The 19,569-nt window shown below is 45.1% G+C and overlaps 1 protein-coding gene across 1 annotated transcript in view; it reads left to right on the plus strand.

The window, feature by feature from the left end:
* Positions 1 to 19,569, plus strand: part of DENND1A (DENN/MADD domain containing 1A) — a 497,552-nt gene that overhangs the window by 312,193 nt on the left and 165,790 nt on the right. The window contains exon 11 of the mRNA XM_011931409.1: positions 10,726 to 10,851. Coding sequence (XP_011786799.1) covers positions 10,726 to 10,851 — 126 coding nt within the window. The remainder of the gene's footprint in view (positions 1 to 10,725; positions 10,852 to 19,569) is intronic.

Genomic DNA, 19,569 nt, shown 5'->3' on the forward strand with positions numbered 1-19,569 from the left:
AGTTGATCAATGAAGACATTGATTTATTATGCATGTTTGTGATATGCTGCCATTGCTCCATCTGAGTTGTCTCATTCCACGTCAGGTCTAAAGTTCGGTTGGCATTTGTGAACACCTTTGTATTCATCTAAATCTGAACTCCTGGTGGTGACTGGAATAGTTTTAGTTTTGCTTTTCTCTCAAAGCTCAGTGCAAATACAACCCAACTGCCCCAAGCAACCTACTGTTTTCTTAGAGTTTTGTGAATTTCAATTTCTAGCTGTGAACTGATGGTTAAAATTTCTAAACCTATATGGTTTAGTTTGTTAACACGGCTTTGGAAAGCAGGCATCTTGGTGGCGTTCCTGCTGTGATATGCTCATCTTTTGGGCCTTAGATAGTGGCTCTGAAGGCAGAAGTGCATTTTGGTTCATTTTTACTAGATGTCATTCAATTTGCCAGAGTCATTGTGGGACATTCACATGTCTGACTGAGATACTGCTGATCTGTAGAATTACTTATAGTTAAATGGAAAAGTGGCTTTTGCACATGAAGAAAGTCATTAGTCTCTTGATAAACATTTTTAATTATGATTAACTTTAGTCTTCCTCCAAATACTTTCTATTAGAAAAGGCATTAGTGTTCTGGTTCATTAGAAATAGAGCAGTCCTTTTATTTTTGGTTTGCAGTCCATTTTGTTGTTGAAAGATATTGGTCATTTAAAAAAAAAATTGGTGGATGTTGTGTTGTAAAAAACATATAAGGTTTCTCTTGCAAGTGTATATCAGTTTTTTCAAAGATAAGTTACACTGTAATTTTGTGTGTTGTGTTTGCAAGAGAATGCTTCTTGGTTTATTCATGTTGACAACTGAAAAGCCTTAGACCTAATTAAAAGAATTTCCATGAGCACCTTTACTGAACCATTTCATTACGCGGCACTGCACAGATTGCATTGTGAAACATGGTGATAGTTTAAATCTGACCTTTAAACCTGAACTGCCAGAAGTATGGGGAGAAAACCCTTCTTTGAAAACACTCCCCAGATAGATATGTGTGTGTGTATGTGTATGCATACATGCATGCACATATTTGGTTAGAAGCAATCTTTTTATGGAATGACCACCTAATAATATAAATATAAATATAAATACACATTTACTTTGAGCTCAGATCTTGTAGTCTCCTGTAGCTTGGGTAGGATTTTCTAGCTACATTAATTTGTGTGTGTGTGTGTGTATGCATGTGTAGTGTATTAAAGCTAAATTGTTGTATAAGGAAAACAAAGATAATTTCACTTACTCTGGGCCAACGAAAAAAAAGTATTTGGAGGAAGGTAAGATTTACAAATAGAAAAAGGCAAAAGTCTTCACTACTGTGTGTTTCAGTTTCAAATGGTGAGATACTCAGATTAATCTCATGGGGAGGGGCTGGAGTGTATATGTGTGGGCAAGACTCCTCCTGAGCTTTATTTGGCAGATAGTGGAAACAGGCCTTTTTTGGTTTTGTTTTAAAATTGCACTTTTTTACTCCAAGGATGTCATTCTAAGGATTCGATAGCTTATTCATGGGATGCTCAGCAGAGCCGCTATAGCACATAACGAAGTAGCCATTCACGTAATAATAATTGATCCTTTTGTCTGACGAAAAGCTGCCTAGAATTCTAGCTCTTGCCACTAACTTTCTGATGTATACACAGCCCACAAGTTGTCAGGGGAGAGGGAGGGAGCAGAGATCCGGGCTCACAGGGTCATAGCCAGCTCCAGCATGGAGCGCCGCATAAACAGCACAGCCCTCACTCCCCCGTGGAGAACCGGGATCTTTGAGGGGAAAATGGGATGCAGAAGAAGCAATTAAAGCCAACTGAGGTCAAGGTACAACCATGTTCTCAAGCAACAGAAAAGCAAGGAATGAGGGGAAACAATAATGGAGATATATTAAATCAGGGAAAAAATAAACCAGTATCATAGACATATCTAATTTGGTGGTCTAAGAAACCTTGGTAGTAGTGAGAATCAATGGACTAGCCTAGACTCTGGAGTAAGATAAGACTTGGACTTGACTTTGGCTTCTGCCCTTGCCTTACTGTCATTGTGATGTGGAGCTGGGTCTCACTTTCCTCATCTGTGTAGTGGGGATAGCTGTGCCTACCTAGGCCATTTGTTCTGAAATTTTAATACAATACTGGATATGAAAATACTTGTCATGTCATTTGTGAACTAGTAGGGTACTTGATAAATACTAGTTTCTGTTCCTTTCTCCTGATAAATATCTTGTTCTTACAGAAACTATTCCTGGGAAAGAGACTGGGGTGTTATTGCCTTTACATATGAAGACTTTTTGTTTTGAATTTGAGGCAAGAACTAAGGAAGGTATAGGTAGATACACTTATGTAATGGAAATGACAGTTTGCCATTTCTCATTGCCAATGTGAAAGTGGCAGAGGGAGCCAATGTTTATGTGCCCCTGAGGATGGGAAAACAAGTCACTAACCCCTTCTCCTCTCTCCAGACGCACACATTCCCTATGGGATTTTAGAATAAAGCCTTGATGCCTACTTTATGCAGGTGAGGAAGAATTAATCAACTTGCCTTAGTCCTTAAAGGGGGGAGGAAAATGTGACTCTATTGCCCCTCCACACCTGCTGCTGTGTGTCTAATTTGTAATAATAATAATAAAAAAATCTTCCAACTCCAACTGTGACACCCAGCAGTTAATGCAGCTCCCAGGAAAGAGAAGCAGTACCTGCACAGACTAACTTGAGCCAGACTTAGAACTGTGCCTCTCATGAGGTGCGCCAGCACTGAGCATGGACATGGATCCTGCCTTCCTAGACTGGTCAGTCTAATAGAAGAGAAACACATTAGACCGGGTGCGGTGGCTCACACCTGTAATCCCAGCACTTCGGGAGGCTGATGGGGGTGGATCACTTGAGGTCAGGAGTTTGAGACCAGTCTGGCCAACATGATGAAATCCCATCTCTACTAAAATTAAATACAAAAATTAGCTGGGTGTGGTGGCATATGCCTATAATCCTAGCTACTCAAGAGGCTGAGGCAGGAGAATTGCTTGAACCCAGGAAGCGGAGGTTGCAGTGAGCCAAGATGGTGCCACTGCACTCCAGCCTGGGCAACAGAGTGAGCGAGACTCCATCTGAAAAAAAAAAAAAAAAAAAAAAAAGGAGAGAGACAGACGCTAATTGGATTCTTGTGGAATGCATCATTATACATTGTTGTGTGTCCCTAAACGAAAGACAAAGTGAGTGTGTATAATAGGGGAACCTTAGTCTAGCCTCAGCAGTTCGACTGAGGAAGTGATATTTGAACTGAGACCTGAAGGATGAGTAGTAGTCAACTTAGGGCCCTGTGTTGTCCAATATGGTAGCCACTATTCACACATGGCTATTTAAATTTAAATGGATCGAAATGAAATGGAATAAAAGTTTCAGCTTCTCAGTCACGCCAGCCACATTTCAAGTGCTCAGTAATAGCTAGCATATTGGATGTCGTTGGACAGAAGATAGATTATTTCCATCGCTGCAGAAAGTTATGTTGGACAAGGCAGAATTCTAGGCAAGGGGGCAATGGTGGGTGAGAGCACTCCACACCAGAAATAACCTGTGCGAAAGTCTTGGGGTAAGGGGGAAGCCAGTGGGACTGGAGCCCCATGCAGGTGGCTGAAGCCACAAAGGAGGATGCAAGAGCCTCTCATCTGAAAGACACTGTGGCCAAATCAAACAGGGCCTTGCAGGCCAGGCTAGGGCTTTAGTCTTTTTCTCCAGAGCAGTGGAGAAGAGCTGAGAAATCTTAAGGTGCCAGCATTGATGGAAAGAGATAGATAGGATTGTCTTAGAGGTGAACACTCAATAGTCTGCCATCCACTCCCAGGCCCCAGAAGTTGCAACCACATGATAAAGGACAAATACTCTACTTCTTGAGCACTAATGTGTACTAACAGGGTATTTTCATTCTCCTGGGGAGAAAGACATGTAAACTGCTGGCATATAAAGGCCTAAAGAAGAGAATGATGGTTTATGCAACATGAGAACCCCTTCTGAAGTAGTAGTAGTAAGCTAACTCGTATCTGATTTGTAGGGGCTAAACTGGTAGTCCTTAGGAGCCAGGCCCTCCCTCCTCTACAGTTCGGTTTCCAGCACATCTCCAGCGTGGGACCTGCAAAGATTAGGAATCAACAAAGGAATAGGCCATCGTGCCCTGAGAAAGAGCTGTTTGTTCTGACAGAAATCTGGAGGCTTGTATTTTTTAATAAAAAGAGTTTGTTAGAAAATACGATAAAGACGGCCGGGTGCGGTGGCTCAAGCCTGTAATCCCAGCACTTTGGGAGGCCGAGACGGGCAGATCACGAGGTCAGGAGATCGAGACCATCCTGGCTACGTGAAACCCCGTCTCTACTAAAAACTACAAAAAACTAGCCGGGTGAGATGGCGGCCCCTGTAGTCCCAGCTACTCGGGAGGCTGAGGCAGGAGAATGGCATGAACCCGGGAGGCGGAGCTTGCAGTGAGCTGAGATCCAGCCACAGCACTCCAGCCTGGGTGACAGAGCGAGACTCCGTCTCAAAAAAAAAGAAAATACGATAAAGAATATCCCAGGTTTAGGAATGGGTTTTGAGGCCTTTGAAATCAAGGGGAAGACAAAGGTGCAAATGGAGCTCAAGCCAAGCCCCTAACAGGCCTTAAATATTGTGCTAAGGAATTGAGACTTTATTATATTCACAGTAGGGAGCCACTAAAAATTTTAGAGAGAATGACATGATATAACCTCTTGTTTTAGGAAGGTAATTCAGTGCAAAGGATGGATTAGACTAGGAAGAGAATAGAGGAAGAGACACCAGCTCAAAGACTGTTGCAATAGTACTGGTAAAAGATGAATGTAAACTTAAAAAAAAAAAAAGCTGGGCACTCTGCTACATCCATTCTTCATTTTATATCCATTATATTTTACTCCTCACAATGTATACATGTTGTACATACTTCATTTTACAGCCAAAGAACTAAAGCTCAGAAAGGTTAAAGTAGGGAAGCCAGGTTTTCAATGTTAAACCCAGGCTTCTGTGATTCAAACTCTATGCTTTACTGCCTGAGGGGTGCAGGGGGGACAGAGGAGTAGATGAAGCCCAGAGACCTAAGAGGTTGAGAACAGTGACCAGTGAAAGGAGGAACAGGGGACAGGGTCGGGTTAAGAGGGGGCAGGGGCAATACTGTGTGTGTTACTGGATGTGGTAAGTTTGTGGTTGTATAAGACTGGTCTCCTTGTTCCCTCTGACTCATTCAGCATGCAGTTGTTCATTTCTCCTGCCATTGTGGTTGTGTCTTAGCAATGGCATTCTACAGAAGGGGAATGAATATCACTTTCTCTTCCCATCCTTTCCAACAGAGACCAGTTTCTATTAATGATCTATCACTAAAGAATGTGATCCTAGACTTTCCTCCAAGTAGTGAGGCTCAGCCACTGAAAATGCCTTTCACAATGTCAAACATTTGTTCGTTCGTTCTTTCATTCAGCAGAAAGTGCTGCATAAGTACACTGAGCCAAGAACTGTGCTGGCTGCTGGCCCTGCGGGGAACTCAGTCCATCAGGAAAGGAGGTAGAAACTGCAGTTCACCATGGGACCACCTGCTCAATCCAAGGAGGCTCAGACTTAGTGGTCAGGGCAGGCTTCACAAATGGGGGGACATCTGGATTCCCTCTTTCCCTTAACCCAAGGCAATGGGTAATTTGACTATTAAAGAAAAATACCTCATTTTAATTCTTTATTATAAAAGTAACATATGCTTTTTTTTAAAGGATAATCAAAACAATCAGGTGTGTAAAATAGAAAGTGAAAGCATCCTTGCATGGTTAAAGTTTGGTAATGTAGCATTTTAGATTTTTACTGCATATGTATTTATATATAATTTTAAAATGATTCATGCTGTACATGTTACTCTGCAACCTGCATGTTTTTTCCCCACTCGAAAGTATTTCACGGACATCTTTTTGTGTCAGTTCATAGAGTACTGCCATGTCCTTTTTAGCAGCTATGTGGTATTTCCTGGTGAGGATGTGGGATAATGTATTTCAGAGGCCCCAACTGATGGAGACTTGGATGGTCTTTCAGAGGTTGAATAGATGTTCACAAGCAGGACAGGAAGGGACAAGAGACAACTAGGACTGAGCTACTGAGATGGAAACGGGCTGGAGAGTAGCCTGTGCTTCTGGATATCCAAGTTTAACATTAAGTAGGGCAGGTAGAAGTGAGGCTGATCGACGACAGCCTGCACAGACCGCTCATGGAAGTTTGGATGTTTTTCTGAAGGTGATGACGGTGAAGGGCGGGGACGCTGAAGGGTTTTGATGGAGAATCAAAGTGATTGGATTTGGATTTTTCCAAGATTACTAGGACAGATATGGATGGATGGCATTGAGAAACTGAAGGCAAAGAAAAGCCCACCGAGGAAACTGTTCCACTAGTCTGGGCCAGAGAGGGTGATGGAGCCGAATTTACAGGGCAGTGTCATGGGCACTGAGAGGAGAGAGTGGATTCAGGGCATATCTCAGTTGGTGTTGATGACATGTGGAGAATGTTTGTGGGAAGGAGGGAGAAATAGGGAATCTGATACCTGACACCTGCCCCAGGAGACTGGCCGAATGATGCTGTGGTAACCCAGATGGCACACAGAGAGGAAAGGGCACTTTAGACAGAAGCTAGTGAGTTCAGTTTTGCCCCCCCTTTCCTTTACTTTGTCTTCCTCCTATAACACCTGATTAAAGGAGGAAGCCATCCTCACCGGCACTTACAACACACCCAAATTACCCCAGATGAATCCCAATGTTAATGATTTGACCAGCACCCCTAGGGGTACTGAGAGCAAATTCAGCTTTAGATATATGACTCTGTGTTATTTAAACCTTAAATTTTCTTCCCTCACTTGTATTTAAAGGACAAATGCTACTCCCCAGGGATCAGATGCACAGATACTTGCAGTTTCAAAGTTTGAGGTGCTGGCAGATCAAGACAAAAGCTTCTCCATGTTGCAGGGTGAGAGGAGGTCTTCAGAATTCTTGGCCTAAGTGGTCACAGGGGCATCAGGAGCCCAGGACCACTGGGGCAGGCAGGAAGGAACACGCTAGTATTTGCTCAGTTACAATCAACCACTCCTTCTTTGTGTAAAATGGTAATAAGGCCATTAGGAGAGGCTCACCTGAAGTGCAGCGTTGTGAATCCAAGGTAATTAAACACCTCCCGAATGAAAGAGAAAGGCCAGGGAAGGTTAAGTGAGGAATAATCTGCGGCACAGGTGGCCCAAGGCCTTTGAGGAGCCAGAAGGAGAGCGACAGCGGCTTGTACCATTTCAAAGGATGGAAATGTCACTGTAGTCCCTGGGAGGGGCAGGATTTTTATTTTTATTTTGGGGGCAGGGGCAGGGAGTGGGTAGTATTTTTAGCATGTTAATAGAGCATGCTTCTTTTTCGTACTTCTCTTTGGAGGTGGAAGTCCAAGGCAGAGTCAGCCTAGGTGCTGAATGGCCTGCATTGCTCCTCAGGGGCTCTCACCACTGTGGGGCTGGGGCTCATGTGTCCCTGATAAGGGAAGGTCATAATAAACCAGTTGTAGATACCCGGATGTTGAGATAGACTTCAAGCTGCTTCCAAATGAAGATTGTTTTCCGTGGTCCCCTCTTGGAGTAGAGGTGGGGCAACTACCCCCTCAGTGTATGTTTCCAAGGCTTTTTACTTTTTTTTTTTTTTTTTGAGACAGGGTCTTGCTCTGTCACCCAGGCTGGAGTGCTATGGTGCAATCATAGCTCATTGCAACCTTGAACTCCTGGGCTCAAGCAGTCCTCCCACCTCAGCCTTCTAAGTAGCTGAGACTACAGGCATGTGCCACCATGGCTGGCTAAATCTTTTTATATTTTTTTTATGGAGATGGGATCTCACTGTGTTGCTCAAGCTGGTTTTGAACTCCTGGCTTCAAGCGATCCTCCTGCCTCAGCTTCCCAAAGTGCTGGGCACGTCCCCTTGGCTTCTAACTTGTCAGAGGAGAGTATCAGTCCCATCTTCACTCAGTTTAGCATCCAAACTTGAGGCATGCCCTTTATCAATAGCAAAGGATTTTTTTCCTATAAACAGTTCACATTTATGAATGGCTTCCTATACACTGAGCACTGCTTGATGACTTTGTGTATCCTTCCAGCTTGTCTTCATTGCATAAGGTCTGGTGGAGGATTTTTGCTTTTCAGATTGTTACCTCGAAATTTCTGTTGTCTCCACACAAAAACTTGTACATGAATCTTCATAGCAGCATTATTCATAGCAGCCAAGAAGTAGAAACAGCCCAAATGTCCATCTGCTGATGAACAGATTGATAAAATGTGGTCTCTCCATACAGTGAAATATTATTTAGCCATAAAAAGTGTGAAGTCTTGACACATACTACAACATGGACGATCCTTGTTCATAAAGCATTGTGCTAAGGGAAATAATCTGATGGCAAAATACTACCTATTGTTAATTCCATTTATATGGAATGTCCAGAGTAGGCAAACCTGTAGAGACAGAAGGAAGGTAAGTGGTTGCTTGGGTCTGGTGTGGGGTTGAAATTGGTAGGGAATGGGGAGTGACAGCTAATGAGTATGAGGTTTCTTTCAGGGATGATAAAAAATGATCTGGAGTTAGTAGTGATGGTTGTATAGTCTTGTGACTATACTAAAAACCACCAAATTGTGTACTTTAAATGAATGAATTTTATATGTGAACTATGTCTCAATAAACTATTAAAAATTTTTCCTCTCAGAAGCTTGGGAACAAGACATAATGTGCATGGATCATTTTTAAAGTCTATCTAGTCCTTCCCGGATCAGATTTTTTTCCCCAGACTTCTCAGCAAGTGATTCTTAGTATTTCTAGGGTCACAGGTGCCTTTAAGATTCTGGAGAAAGCTATGGATCCTGTACCCAGAAAAATAATCTTCACTCATTCATATTAAAAATCTGTAAAAGATTCATGGATCACCTAAATCTAATTTTCTATTGTATCCTAAGTTTTTTCTTTAAATAATGTCCTACCAGCAGCTGGTCTCTTACAGAATTAGTTTCCATGAAATGTGCTCTTGATATGTTACCTAAATGCTTAAAACCAATCATTAGTTTTCTGTTTCTCTCTCAAGATGAAGGAAGAAAATCCCTTCAGGCCCCTGCCTTTCTCTCCATCCTCATTTCAAGCCATATTCCCCTCATTTTCTCCACTGAAGCCAGGGTTCTTTCTGTTCCCTGAACTCTTCTGCACTGCAGGGCCTTTGCATGCCACTCCCCATACTTAGCATGTGGTGCTCTCCCCTCTTTGCTGAGTTAACCACCCTCACCCATCCTTCAGATCTTAGTGCAAGCCTGTTGCCCTCCAGGAAGCCTTCCTTGACCCCCTAGACAAGCTCTATTACAGGCTTGTCACAGTAGCAATGCCACATGCATTCCTGTTTTTCTCACTAGAATGTCAGTTGAATGAGGGCAAGACCCCTGTGTAGTTTCATTGTATCCCTTGTATTCCCAACGCCCAACATAGTCCTAGGTAACATAAGAAATAATAAATACTTGTTGAGTGAATGAATAACTCGAAGTCACCACGTTGCACAGTTCCAGGGGCTCCTCTTATGTGGAACGCAGCATGAAAGGTGTGCTGTGAAGCATGGCACCTTGAGATGAATGAAACACACGTTAGAAATAGTCCAGGAAGCTTGATGTTGAGGGCAACAGCCACCATGTCACACAGTCTTTCCTACATTGATTTTTATGTCTCACTTTCGGGAGAATCTTTATTCATTTGACCAACGGGTTTGTTTGTAGTACATGGACCTGTGAAATCTCACAACCTTCATATTTCCCTCTTTGCTTTGGCTACTGGGAGACTTTTAAGTCAAATGCAAGCCCATTTCTAGCCACCATATAAGACCTGATGGCTTACATTTGTATACCAAATCTATTACCTGCTTCTTTGCCCATTATCATCACTTCCAAATATTTTGTTTTAACCTCTTGAGTGTGTGTCTGTTAGTATAAGCTGCCACACTTCCTTTAGAGTATTATGTGTGAGAAATATAAATAAGCCTTTATTCTAACATTTAGAAGTAGCTTTAAGAGGGTAGAGAATAGGAACTGAAAGTCTGAGTTTGGGCTCAGACTACAAGACTTCGATTGGAACGTGGCCATGTCTTGAGTTTGTTCCTAGGTATGTAACCTAGCCTCCCTGGGGCTGTTTTACCCTTGTAAGATGGGAACATTAATCCCTTCCTCACCGGATTGTTAAATTAACTAAATTGTAAAATATATGCAAAAGTGCTTACCTGGCATGAGGTAAGTCATTAAAAATGGTTTTTGTTTTTATTAGACATGTTCTAATAGGAACAACATTCATTTAAATTTCAAAAAGATGCCCTAATTCTGAATACTTTTTTTTTTTTTTTTGAGACTGAGTCTCACTGTGTTGCCCAGGGTGGAGTGCAATGGCGTGATCTCGGCTCACTGCAGCCTCCGCCCCCCGGATTCAAGTGATTCTCCTGCCTCAGCATCCCAAGTAGCTGGGATTACAGGCGTGTGCTACCGCACCCGACCTGAACACATTTTTGTCCTTCCAGTAACTGAGGTATCAAACGGATCCTGCCATCCGTAGGATCTTCCAGGGCTCCATATGTAGTGGACTTAGCCACCCCACTTTGACCCTGTCCTCAACCTGTGTTTTCTTTCTCTCCATCACCAGATCTCTTCCCTGAAGAACAGGCTGAAAAAGGTCTCCACAACCACTGGGGATGGCGTGGCCAGAGCGTTCCTCAAGGCCCAGGCCGCTTTCTTCGGTAGCTACCGAAATGCTCTGAAGATCGAGCCGGTGAGTATCCGTGGCATGTCACAGAGCCTGTGTTTGGTCAGGGCTGAGAAGCATTCCTCAGGGGCCACAAGAAATGCCATGATCCTTCTGGTTTTCAGATTCACCTAGAAGAGCATGTGTGTGTTTGTGGTGGGGGACAGTGTACTCCCCTTGCCATACCTCTGAGCACAAGGAGGCTGTGCTATCATATGTGAGACCCTGGCTGCTCCAGGGGCTGTTATGCCCTGTGCACCACCCTAGACAGTAAGCCCCAGCCGTGTGTCAGATCCAGCGCCAGGGCCCTCACACTCACCTGCTTTCCCTGGGGCTTCACAGTGCACCTGTGCAGCAGAGATGATCAGCTCCACTTTACAAATGAGGGAACCAAAGCTCAGGGAAGAGAAACAACTTAGCCCGGAAAAGCCAGATGGCCCCAGAGCCCCTGCTTTCCCACTGGGCCTCTCTACCCTTGTTCTTTCGAGGGACCGCCCCTCCACGCTTGAGAAAGCAGAGCCTCCTGGGTCTCATGCCTCATGGCTCCTGCGAGGGGTCTTGGTGTAAGTGGTCACAGTGAGGACCGGGAAGTGACCTTGCCCACCTCTGGCCCTTCCCCCTTTCTGGGCCTCGTCAGCTCATCCATGTCCCCTGCCTGCCTCGTGAGGTGACTCGTGATTGCAAGGATGTGAAGACACCAGGTCTTCTCTGAAACCAAGGACAGTAACAGTCCTCTTAGCTCCAGAGAGAAACTCTTCCTTGCTGTTTCTCTCCTCAGCCTACTCTTGGCCTTCTGGCTGAGGAGAATGCAGGAATTGGCCTAGGGACCTGGGTCACCCTATAGAGGGGAGAATGTTGGAGGGAAACCCTGCTGACAGGTCTGTTCTCCGAGGAGCACAGGGTTGCCTTTGTCTTGAGCGGGTGAGTGACACTGTCACACCCAGCCTCGTCGGAGTCGGAATTGGAGTCGGATGTGAGGGACACTGGCTGCACTGCCCATAGGCCAGGGCTGTTTGTTTCTATTTTTACTTTAACCTGTAGCATTTAATTAGATCAAATGACAAAAGTTGAGGGGATGTGAGGCAATGTATTCTCTGTAGAAATTCTGAGCATGAGCAGGGGTCACACTTCCTCATAAGCCGCAATTACACATTGGTAAGTGTCTTTACTGCTCTGACTCTGTCGTGTATTCAAGTAAAACACAAAGAATAACAGCAAACACCTTGTTTCCCCGTCATCCAGGACTTGCTGTCTGTGAAGTGGCCAGGGCAGTGGGTGCTCAGGAAGCAGCGTCCTAACCCCACCCTCCTCCTCCTTTTTATCCGTCTGGCACTTAGGCCTTACTCTCTAGGCTGCCTGAGATTTGGACAGTGTCATCGTCACTGTGTGCTCACATAGCAGAAGGGGTGCACTCTCTTTTTGCTTCCTGAGATGTATTTCCCTTAGATTTTTCGAAGGCCCTTCAGCTTAAAGCCAGTTCTTGATAGTGTCCTGCTAGTGTCAGAGTGACGTGGCTCTGATTACTTGTCACGATCTTGGTCCAGCCAAACCAATCAGGTTCAAAGCAGTGACAGCTGGCACAATTCAAGGAAAATACTGTTGTCTTCCCCCGTTTAAAATGGGAATGAATAGGACAACTGGCCCAATCCTTTGCTTGCGTTGCTGGGAACGGACAGACTTGAAGTATTTTCACTCTTGCAATGATCTCATTGTTGGCATGTGTGCATCTGGAATCCAAAGGCAGCTGAAGCTCCGGGCATATTGCTGCTGCAGGATCTGGGCACAGGCTGCTCCACGGGAGGAGTTTATCGTCGTACTTGCACATGGCGCTGGAAGGCACTGGATTTAAGGACAGAAGCCCTGGAGTTTCAAGCCTGGCTCTGCGCTTCTTAGCTGTCTAAAAGTTGAACAAGCCACTTAATCCATTTAAACTTCAGTTTCTTCACCTGTGAAATGAGGATAAACCTCTGCCTATTGTTCCTGAGGATCTACTGAGCCATAACACATTTTATCAGGAAGGTGAAACTTGAACTGGTCTGATGAGTAAGGTTTGGAAAAAGAGAAAGGAGCATCCCTTCCTAGAGTAGGGGTGGCGGTAACTGAGGAAGCAAAGGCTTGGAGGCAGGTTCTCTCATAGCCAGTGAGTGGGCCATTTTGTTTGGAGCGATTGGGTGGGGAGATGGGGCGGCAGGAGAGGATAGAGCCAAATTTGGCAGAGCCTTGGATGCTACGCTAAGAGAGTGAACTTGACCCTGTGAAGAGTGTAAGTTTTTGAGCAGAAAGGTGACATGACTGAAGTTACCTTTGAGCAGTAGTACAGTGATGGGCTGAAAGGAGAGCTGGAGGCAGAGAAACCAGTTAGAAGAGTGTTATGGGAACTCAGAATAGAGCCCTGGGTAGCTCAACCAGAAACAGGGACCATGAAAGAAGAAGTAGCAAGATTCAGCAATAGATCAAATATGGGAGATGAATAGCAAGAAGTGTCAAAATGTCTCCCAAGATTTGGAGCCTAGGAGAGGATGAAAACACCCCTAGTAGCAAAGGGAATGCTTACTACCAGGGTGTTTACAGTAGCAGCATTCCTAATGGTAAAACACTGGAGTATACTGAGTATCCATATTAGGTAACTGGTGAAATAAATTAAAGTCCATCTTATGATAGAATATTATGTAGCCATTAAAAACTATCACCTTAGAGATAACATGATGGGTTTAGATGGAGACATGGCACTTGTCCTTGAATGTAAGCTGCTATTCAGTTGTAAGATGTATTATTAGTTTATGTACCATTAAGAAAGGCAAAAGAGTGGTGCCAATTATAACTGAAGGATGCCACCGATTATAAGACACATCCAGATTTCAGAAATTTACAATGGGAAGTAATTTTCATCTTAGAATCAATGAAATATGGCAGACCTGTCAGCCTTTCAGTCCCATTCATCTGTACTACAATGGCTTTCTTCTGTAAGGTGGAGAAGGAAACCAGAAGACCTGGAATTTTCCAACCAAGCTTCAAGCCAAGGTCATCACCAAGTCACCTAGATGGTCTTTAAACTATAGATTTAATTTTGGCAAATTCTCCCCTTCTAAAATATGAGGTGACAACATTCCCCACGTAAGATTGCTTGGGGCAGCCAGGCGTGGTGGCACATTCAAGACCAGCCTGGGCAATATACAGAGACCCCATCTCCACAAAAAATAAATTAGCTGGATGTGGTATCACGTGCCTGTGGTCCCAGCTACTTAGGAGGCTGAAATAGGAAGATTGCTTCAGCCCAGGAGTTCAAGGCTGCAGTGAGCCAAGATGGTGTCAGTGCATTCCAGCCTGGGCAACAGAGTGAGAACCTGTCTCTTAAAAATGTTTAGGGGATTAGTTTAAAATAATGACTGCAAAGTACATGTGAGCCCGAGAAATAGGGAGGAGGCATTGGCTGCATCAGTGGAGAGGATGGTGCCTTGAGTGAGCCTGCCAGGGTGCATGCAACACAGTGCTGACTCCCTCCCCACAGCCGCTTGTCTTTCAGTTGTTTCTCTGGTTGTAAAAATAGGACCTGCTCTTTGTAGGTTGGACGCGGTGGCTCACACTTGTAATCCCAACACTTTGGGAGGCCGAGGCAGGTGGATCACAAGGTCGAGAGATCAAGAACATTCTGGCCAACATGGTGAAACGCCGTCTCTATTAAAAATACAAAAATTAGTTGGGCATGGTGGCGTGCACCTGTAGTCCCACCTACTCAGTAGGCTGAGGCAGGAGAATCATTTGAGCCCAGGAGGCAGAGGTTGCAGTGAGCCAAGATCGTGCCACTTTATTCCAGCCTGGTGACAGAGCAAGACTCGGTCTCAAAAAAAAAACTGTTCTTTGTAAAAAAATGTTTGAAGTAACAGGACTAGAAATGAGAAAGCACCACCCATAATCCTATCGTCACGAGGTAGGTGAGATACAGCTGTGACAGGTTTCCATCTAGGCTCTGGGATTTTTCGTTTCTTTTGTTTTTCCATTTTGGGGTTTTGGTTTTTTAACTTTCTTGTAGGTAGATGAGATATGCCTGAGAAAGCAATCCAGTATCCTAGTTATTAATAATTTTTTTTGCCTTTTAGTTTGTGTAAGCATTTTTCACACCACATAGAATCTCTTCTTAAACATCATTGACAGTGGCTGAGCAGAGCCTATCAGGTGACCCTTGTGGTTACCAACCCTGGCCATGGATTAGAAGCACAGGGGAACGAGGGGTGGGGGCGAGGGGGCTTTTAAAAAGGCAAACGTCCAGGCCCTCCTCAGAGATTTCTGTCGAGTTCCTGTGATCTGAAATCAGAGCCAAGGCCCACCATGTTTTCCTAGTGCTGGTCTTGTAAAAAAAATTATTTTACTATTTTATTATTGTTATTATTTTCAGACAGGGTCTCACTCTGTTGCCTAGGCTAGAGTGGCATGATCATGGCTCATGGCAGCCTCAACCTCCCGCGCTGAAATGATCCTCCCACATCAGCCTCCCATCTAGCTGGAACCACAAGTGCATGCCACTGAACTCAGCTAATTTATTTTTAATTTTTGTAGAGACAAGGTCTTGCTATGTTGCCCAGCTGGTCTCCAACTCCTGGGCTTGAGTGATCCTCCAGCCTCAGACTCCCAAACTGTTGAGATTACAGGCATGAGCCACCATGCTGGTTTTTTTGATTGTCGGTAATGTTTCATGATTTTAAACCACACTGTGCTAAACATCTTTATATAAATCTTCATACATGGTTTGAATTATTTTCTTAGGCAGATTCCTTGACATGGATTTACTGGGTCAACAGATGTGAGTCCATTTAAAGCCTTTGGCACATAAGGTGAGGGAGAAAGCTGGTGAGCAGACACAGGGGAATGTCTGCAGGGAATGGCCCCTGAGGTGGGTACCAGGGCAGGGCCTGAGAACAGTAGGTCCCTGAGGGCAGAGGGAGCCTGCAGGGTAGAAGGCCAGGTATATGGAGGCCACGCAGGGCAGCCCAGCTGCAGCGCTACCAGCCCCTCTGGCTCGCCTGTGCTCACTGCTTTGTAATGCTTCCACAGCAGCACTCACCATGCAGGTTCCTGGGGTACTGCCCATACAGGTGGGGGAGGTGGAGGTGGGGTCATGGTTGTCAGGTTACTGCAGAGTCACAGTGTTGTGTTTTGTTGGAAACAGGAAACATGAGGGGCCTAAGCGGGCTCCTCTCTGCTCTGCTTCTGCCTCCCAGGACCCTGAGCAGTTATTCACCTCTCCAATCCTCAGTTCCCCTTCCATAAAGTGGATGTGTAATCGCCTCCTTGCAGGAGTGTAGTGAGGCTTAAATAAGCCCAGTACGGTGCCTGTCCTGATGGCCCTGGGAAGATGGGCATGGCCCTGGCCCTCACCCGCCTCCTCCGTCTGAGGAGGACCCTGCCAGCCTGGAGCCCGTTGGGGGACAGCTCCAGTCCGTGTCCTGCCTGGCTCTGTGAGGAGGGGTCGAGCTCTGGCCTGAGAAGCAGAGGTGGGCATCTCCTCCTCTGCAGTCACATGCGAAGACCTTTTCCCTCGCTCAGAACTCCCTTGAGATTTTTATCACCACCTTGGTCTCTCTCTCTCTCTCTCTCTCTCTCTCTTTCCTAATGAAAAATTTCAGAATGCAGCTGACTGGGGGACTCCTGAGCTTTGTTTTCTTTACTGGGTCCAGAAGGAAGGAGGAAGGGGGCCGCTTGCTGAGGCCCAGCCCTGTGCCAGAACCTAGGCTGCTCCTCCCCATTCTGCACGTCTGTTGGGGAGGCTGGGTGCCCGGCCTATGGCAGGGAGGGCCTGTGTTGGCTCCCTGGTGGTGTGTCTCTTCACACTCCAGGTGAATTATTCCAAAGGACTCTCTCAGGGTCAGAAACTGAGATACCAGGGGTGTCTAGTCACTGCCAAGTTCACCTCAGTGGCCTCCCACAGGGTCAGCACTCAGTTAAACTCCAAATTGCTTCCCATCCGTGCTCTCAGTAATTCCCCATCCCAGCCCCTCACTAGCCCTTTACACACGGGGAATGGAGCGGAGGCTGCAGTGATTCCTAGGAAGCAGCAGAGCCAGCAGACAACCTCCAAACCCAGGTTCCCTCCACCACATCCTCCCGCCTGTCTTTGTTCTAGTTTCCACATGTTCTGTGTTAGTAACTCTCTCTGCATTTCCAGTGCCAGGCACAGGTCATGGCACCGTATGTAGGTATCAGTGAGTATATTTTGGAATAATAGACGGGAGAATGGGTGAAGGAAATTAGGGAACAGGGAAGCATTTGAAGCAGGGGGGCTGCCCTCGGCCTCTGTTTGGTGCATACACATTGCATCCTGTCCTATCTTTGGTCTTCAGAGGTTGCTGCTTCCTGATAGAGGGGAGGGTGTCTGCAAATCACAAAGGCATGTGACCCATTTTTCAGTCACCTGGAGAAAATCAGATGCAAAGCCCAAGATATTTAACAATATCAGCCAAACCAACTTGTCCTTCTCGACTTAAATGACAGAGCCACAAGCAGCCAGGCAGCCCCATCCGGAGAAACCCCCTTTATCCATGTCAAGCGGCAGCCCAGGCTCCAGCTCATTTATTTAGGCCTTTCTTGCTCTCTGACACGCCTCCTAGCAGTTGCCAGGCAACTCTGGGAGTAGCAGTGTGTGTTAGGGATTAACTAGTTAGGGCTGGGGTCCTTTTTGGCAAGAAGGGGATAAAAGACAAATGAGTTTAATTGCTAGGCCAAGGGTCCTTTCTGTGCATGGTAGAAGATTGCAACTTTTGGAGGATATGTATAGCAGTATGGTTCTAAAATTTGCCTTGAATGTTCCTCCTTCTAGAGAGAATGAAATAATTTTTTAAGGAATCTTTTACCTCCTTTGTTTAAAATTATATCATCAGGAAATCTGAATAAGGCTAATACACCCCCTTTGAAACACATTTCACACACACTGGTCTCAGTTTTAAAGAACTTTTGCAGATAGATTTGTGTGCTTTCAATTCATCTCCTTTTCTGCTTAGAGTTTCTTATTTCATAGCCCATGCTGCATGACAGTGCATGTGAGGGTGCCTCTCCCCATGTCTGGCCCACTGCAGGCCCTTGGTATATGTTAGGTTAAAGAGCAAAAGCCATGGGTATTGGCGTTTGAAGACACGTCCTCTTCTGTGCCAGTGTCCGTGGAAAGGCCAGTGTAGGTGGAGCACTATGGGAGCTGTTTATTCAGCTAGCTTGTGTGATCCTCTCTGGGCCAGCCTGCTAGCTGGGCTTCCCCAAGATAAAGGGAACAGAGCTACTGCCCGCAGGGAGAGAATGCTGGGTGGGGGCAGTAAGCAAACTGTTTAAACAGGCAGCAACCAACTCACTCTGGTCCCACTTGCTTAGTTCATCCCAAGAGGCCAGCTTCCAGATTCAGCTGTGGGTACACTGGCATCATCCACCTTATAGCCCATGATTTTGCACATGATTCTGCTGAGTCATATTTATCCACCTAAAACCCCTTGAGGACGCAGAAGTTAAGATAAAAGCAGACTGATAGCCTGGCTTTCAAGGATGAATGCACGAGGTTGTGTTGGAGCAGGTTGGAAAAACATATATCTGTGTCCTGGTTGAGTAACCCTGTTGATCTCGTGTTGTTTTTGAAAAAAAATAAAAACTGTTTTCTGATTTCTTTTTGGCGTAATGGAAAATAGAAAAATATTTTTGAGGCAGTAAAATCAAAACAGCACCATAGTCCCACTAATTTTTACTACATATGCCTTTTGTATTTACTCTTTATTTTTTTCATTATGCAAAGGGTTTACATAGCTACAACCAAATCTCAGTTAAAAGCTAGTTTCCCCTGCCCCACCATTTAACAAGATATCATATGCATTTTTACATAGCTGCAGAATATTCCATCAAGTGTAACTACCATAATTTCCGTAACCACCTTCCCATGTTGGACATTTAGGTTGTTTCCAATCTTTTGATATTAGAAGTAATACTCCACTAAACATCTTTGTGAATAAAGCTTTAAAATGCTGTATTTCAAAGCCTTCTGAGTGGAAGAACTGAGTCTGTGAGCAGGAGCCTGACTGTGGGGGCCAACTTGTCACAGCGTCTCAAGGAAGCAGATTTCGGTTGACTCAGCCTCACGGTGGCTCAAGATGGAAAAAGAATGAAGAACCCTTGATGGGTGGGAGGGTGCACACTCCCTGCCCTCCACACAGACGAGCAGTGGATTCCCAGAACACACATAAGGGATGTGACTAATTTGTCTGTGCCTCCATCTTGTGCTAAACATAGGTTTGAGGAACCTTAAAACACTGTGTACAGTACAGCAAGATGAGAGATAAGGAGGCAAGGAAAGCGGGGGAAAGGAAACTGCATGACGCCTGAAAGGGACTGGTGTGTGTGTGCAGCTGTGTGTCTGCGCGAGGCTCTGTGACCCTCCACACGGGTTGGGAGTGGTGGAGCTGGGACTCACCCCATCACACCCAGATCTGTCTAAAGAGCCCATGCTTTAAGGAAAAAAAAACTGTGATAAAAAATACGTATAATATAAAATGTGCTATTTTAACCATTGTTAAGTATACAGTTCATTGGCATGAATGGCATTCGCAGTGTGCAACCATCACCACTATCTATTTGCAGCATTTTTAGTCATGCCCAACAGAACCTCTATATCCCCTGAGCAAGAACTTCTCATTTTCCTTCCCCCCAGCCCTTAGTAACCTCTAGTCTACTTTCTGTCTCTGAATTTGCCTATTCTAGATAGTTCATAGAAGCGGAATC

This window comes from Colobus angolensis, unplaced genomic scaffold (assembly GCF_000951035.1).
Source record: "Colobus angolensis palliatus isolate OR3802 unplaced genomic scaffold, Cang.pa_1.0 Scaffold9, whole genome shotgun sequence".
NCBI classification, from domain to species: Eukaryota; Metazoa; Chordata; class Mammalia; order Primates; family Cercopithecidae; genus Colobus; species Colobus angolensis.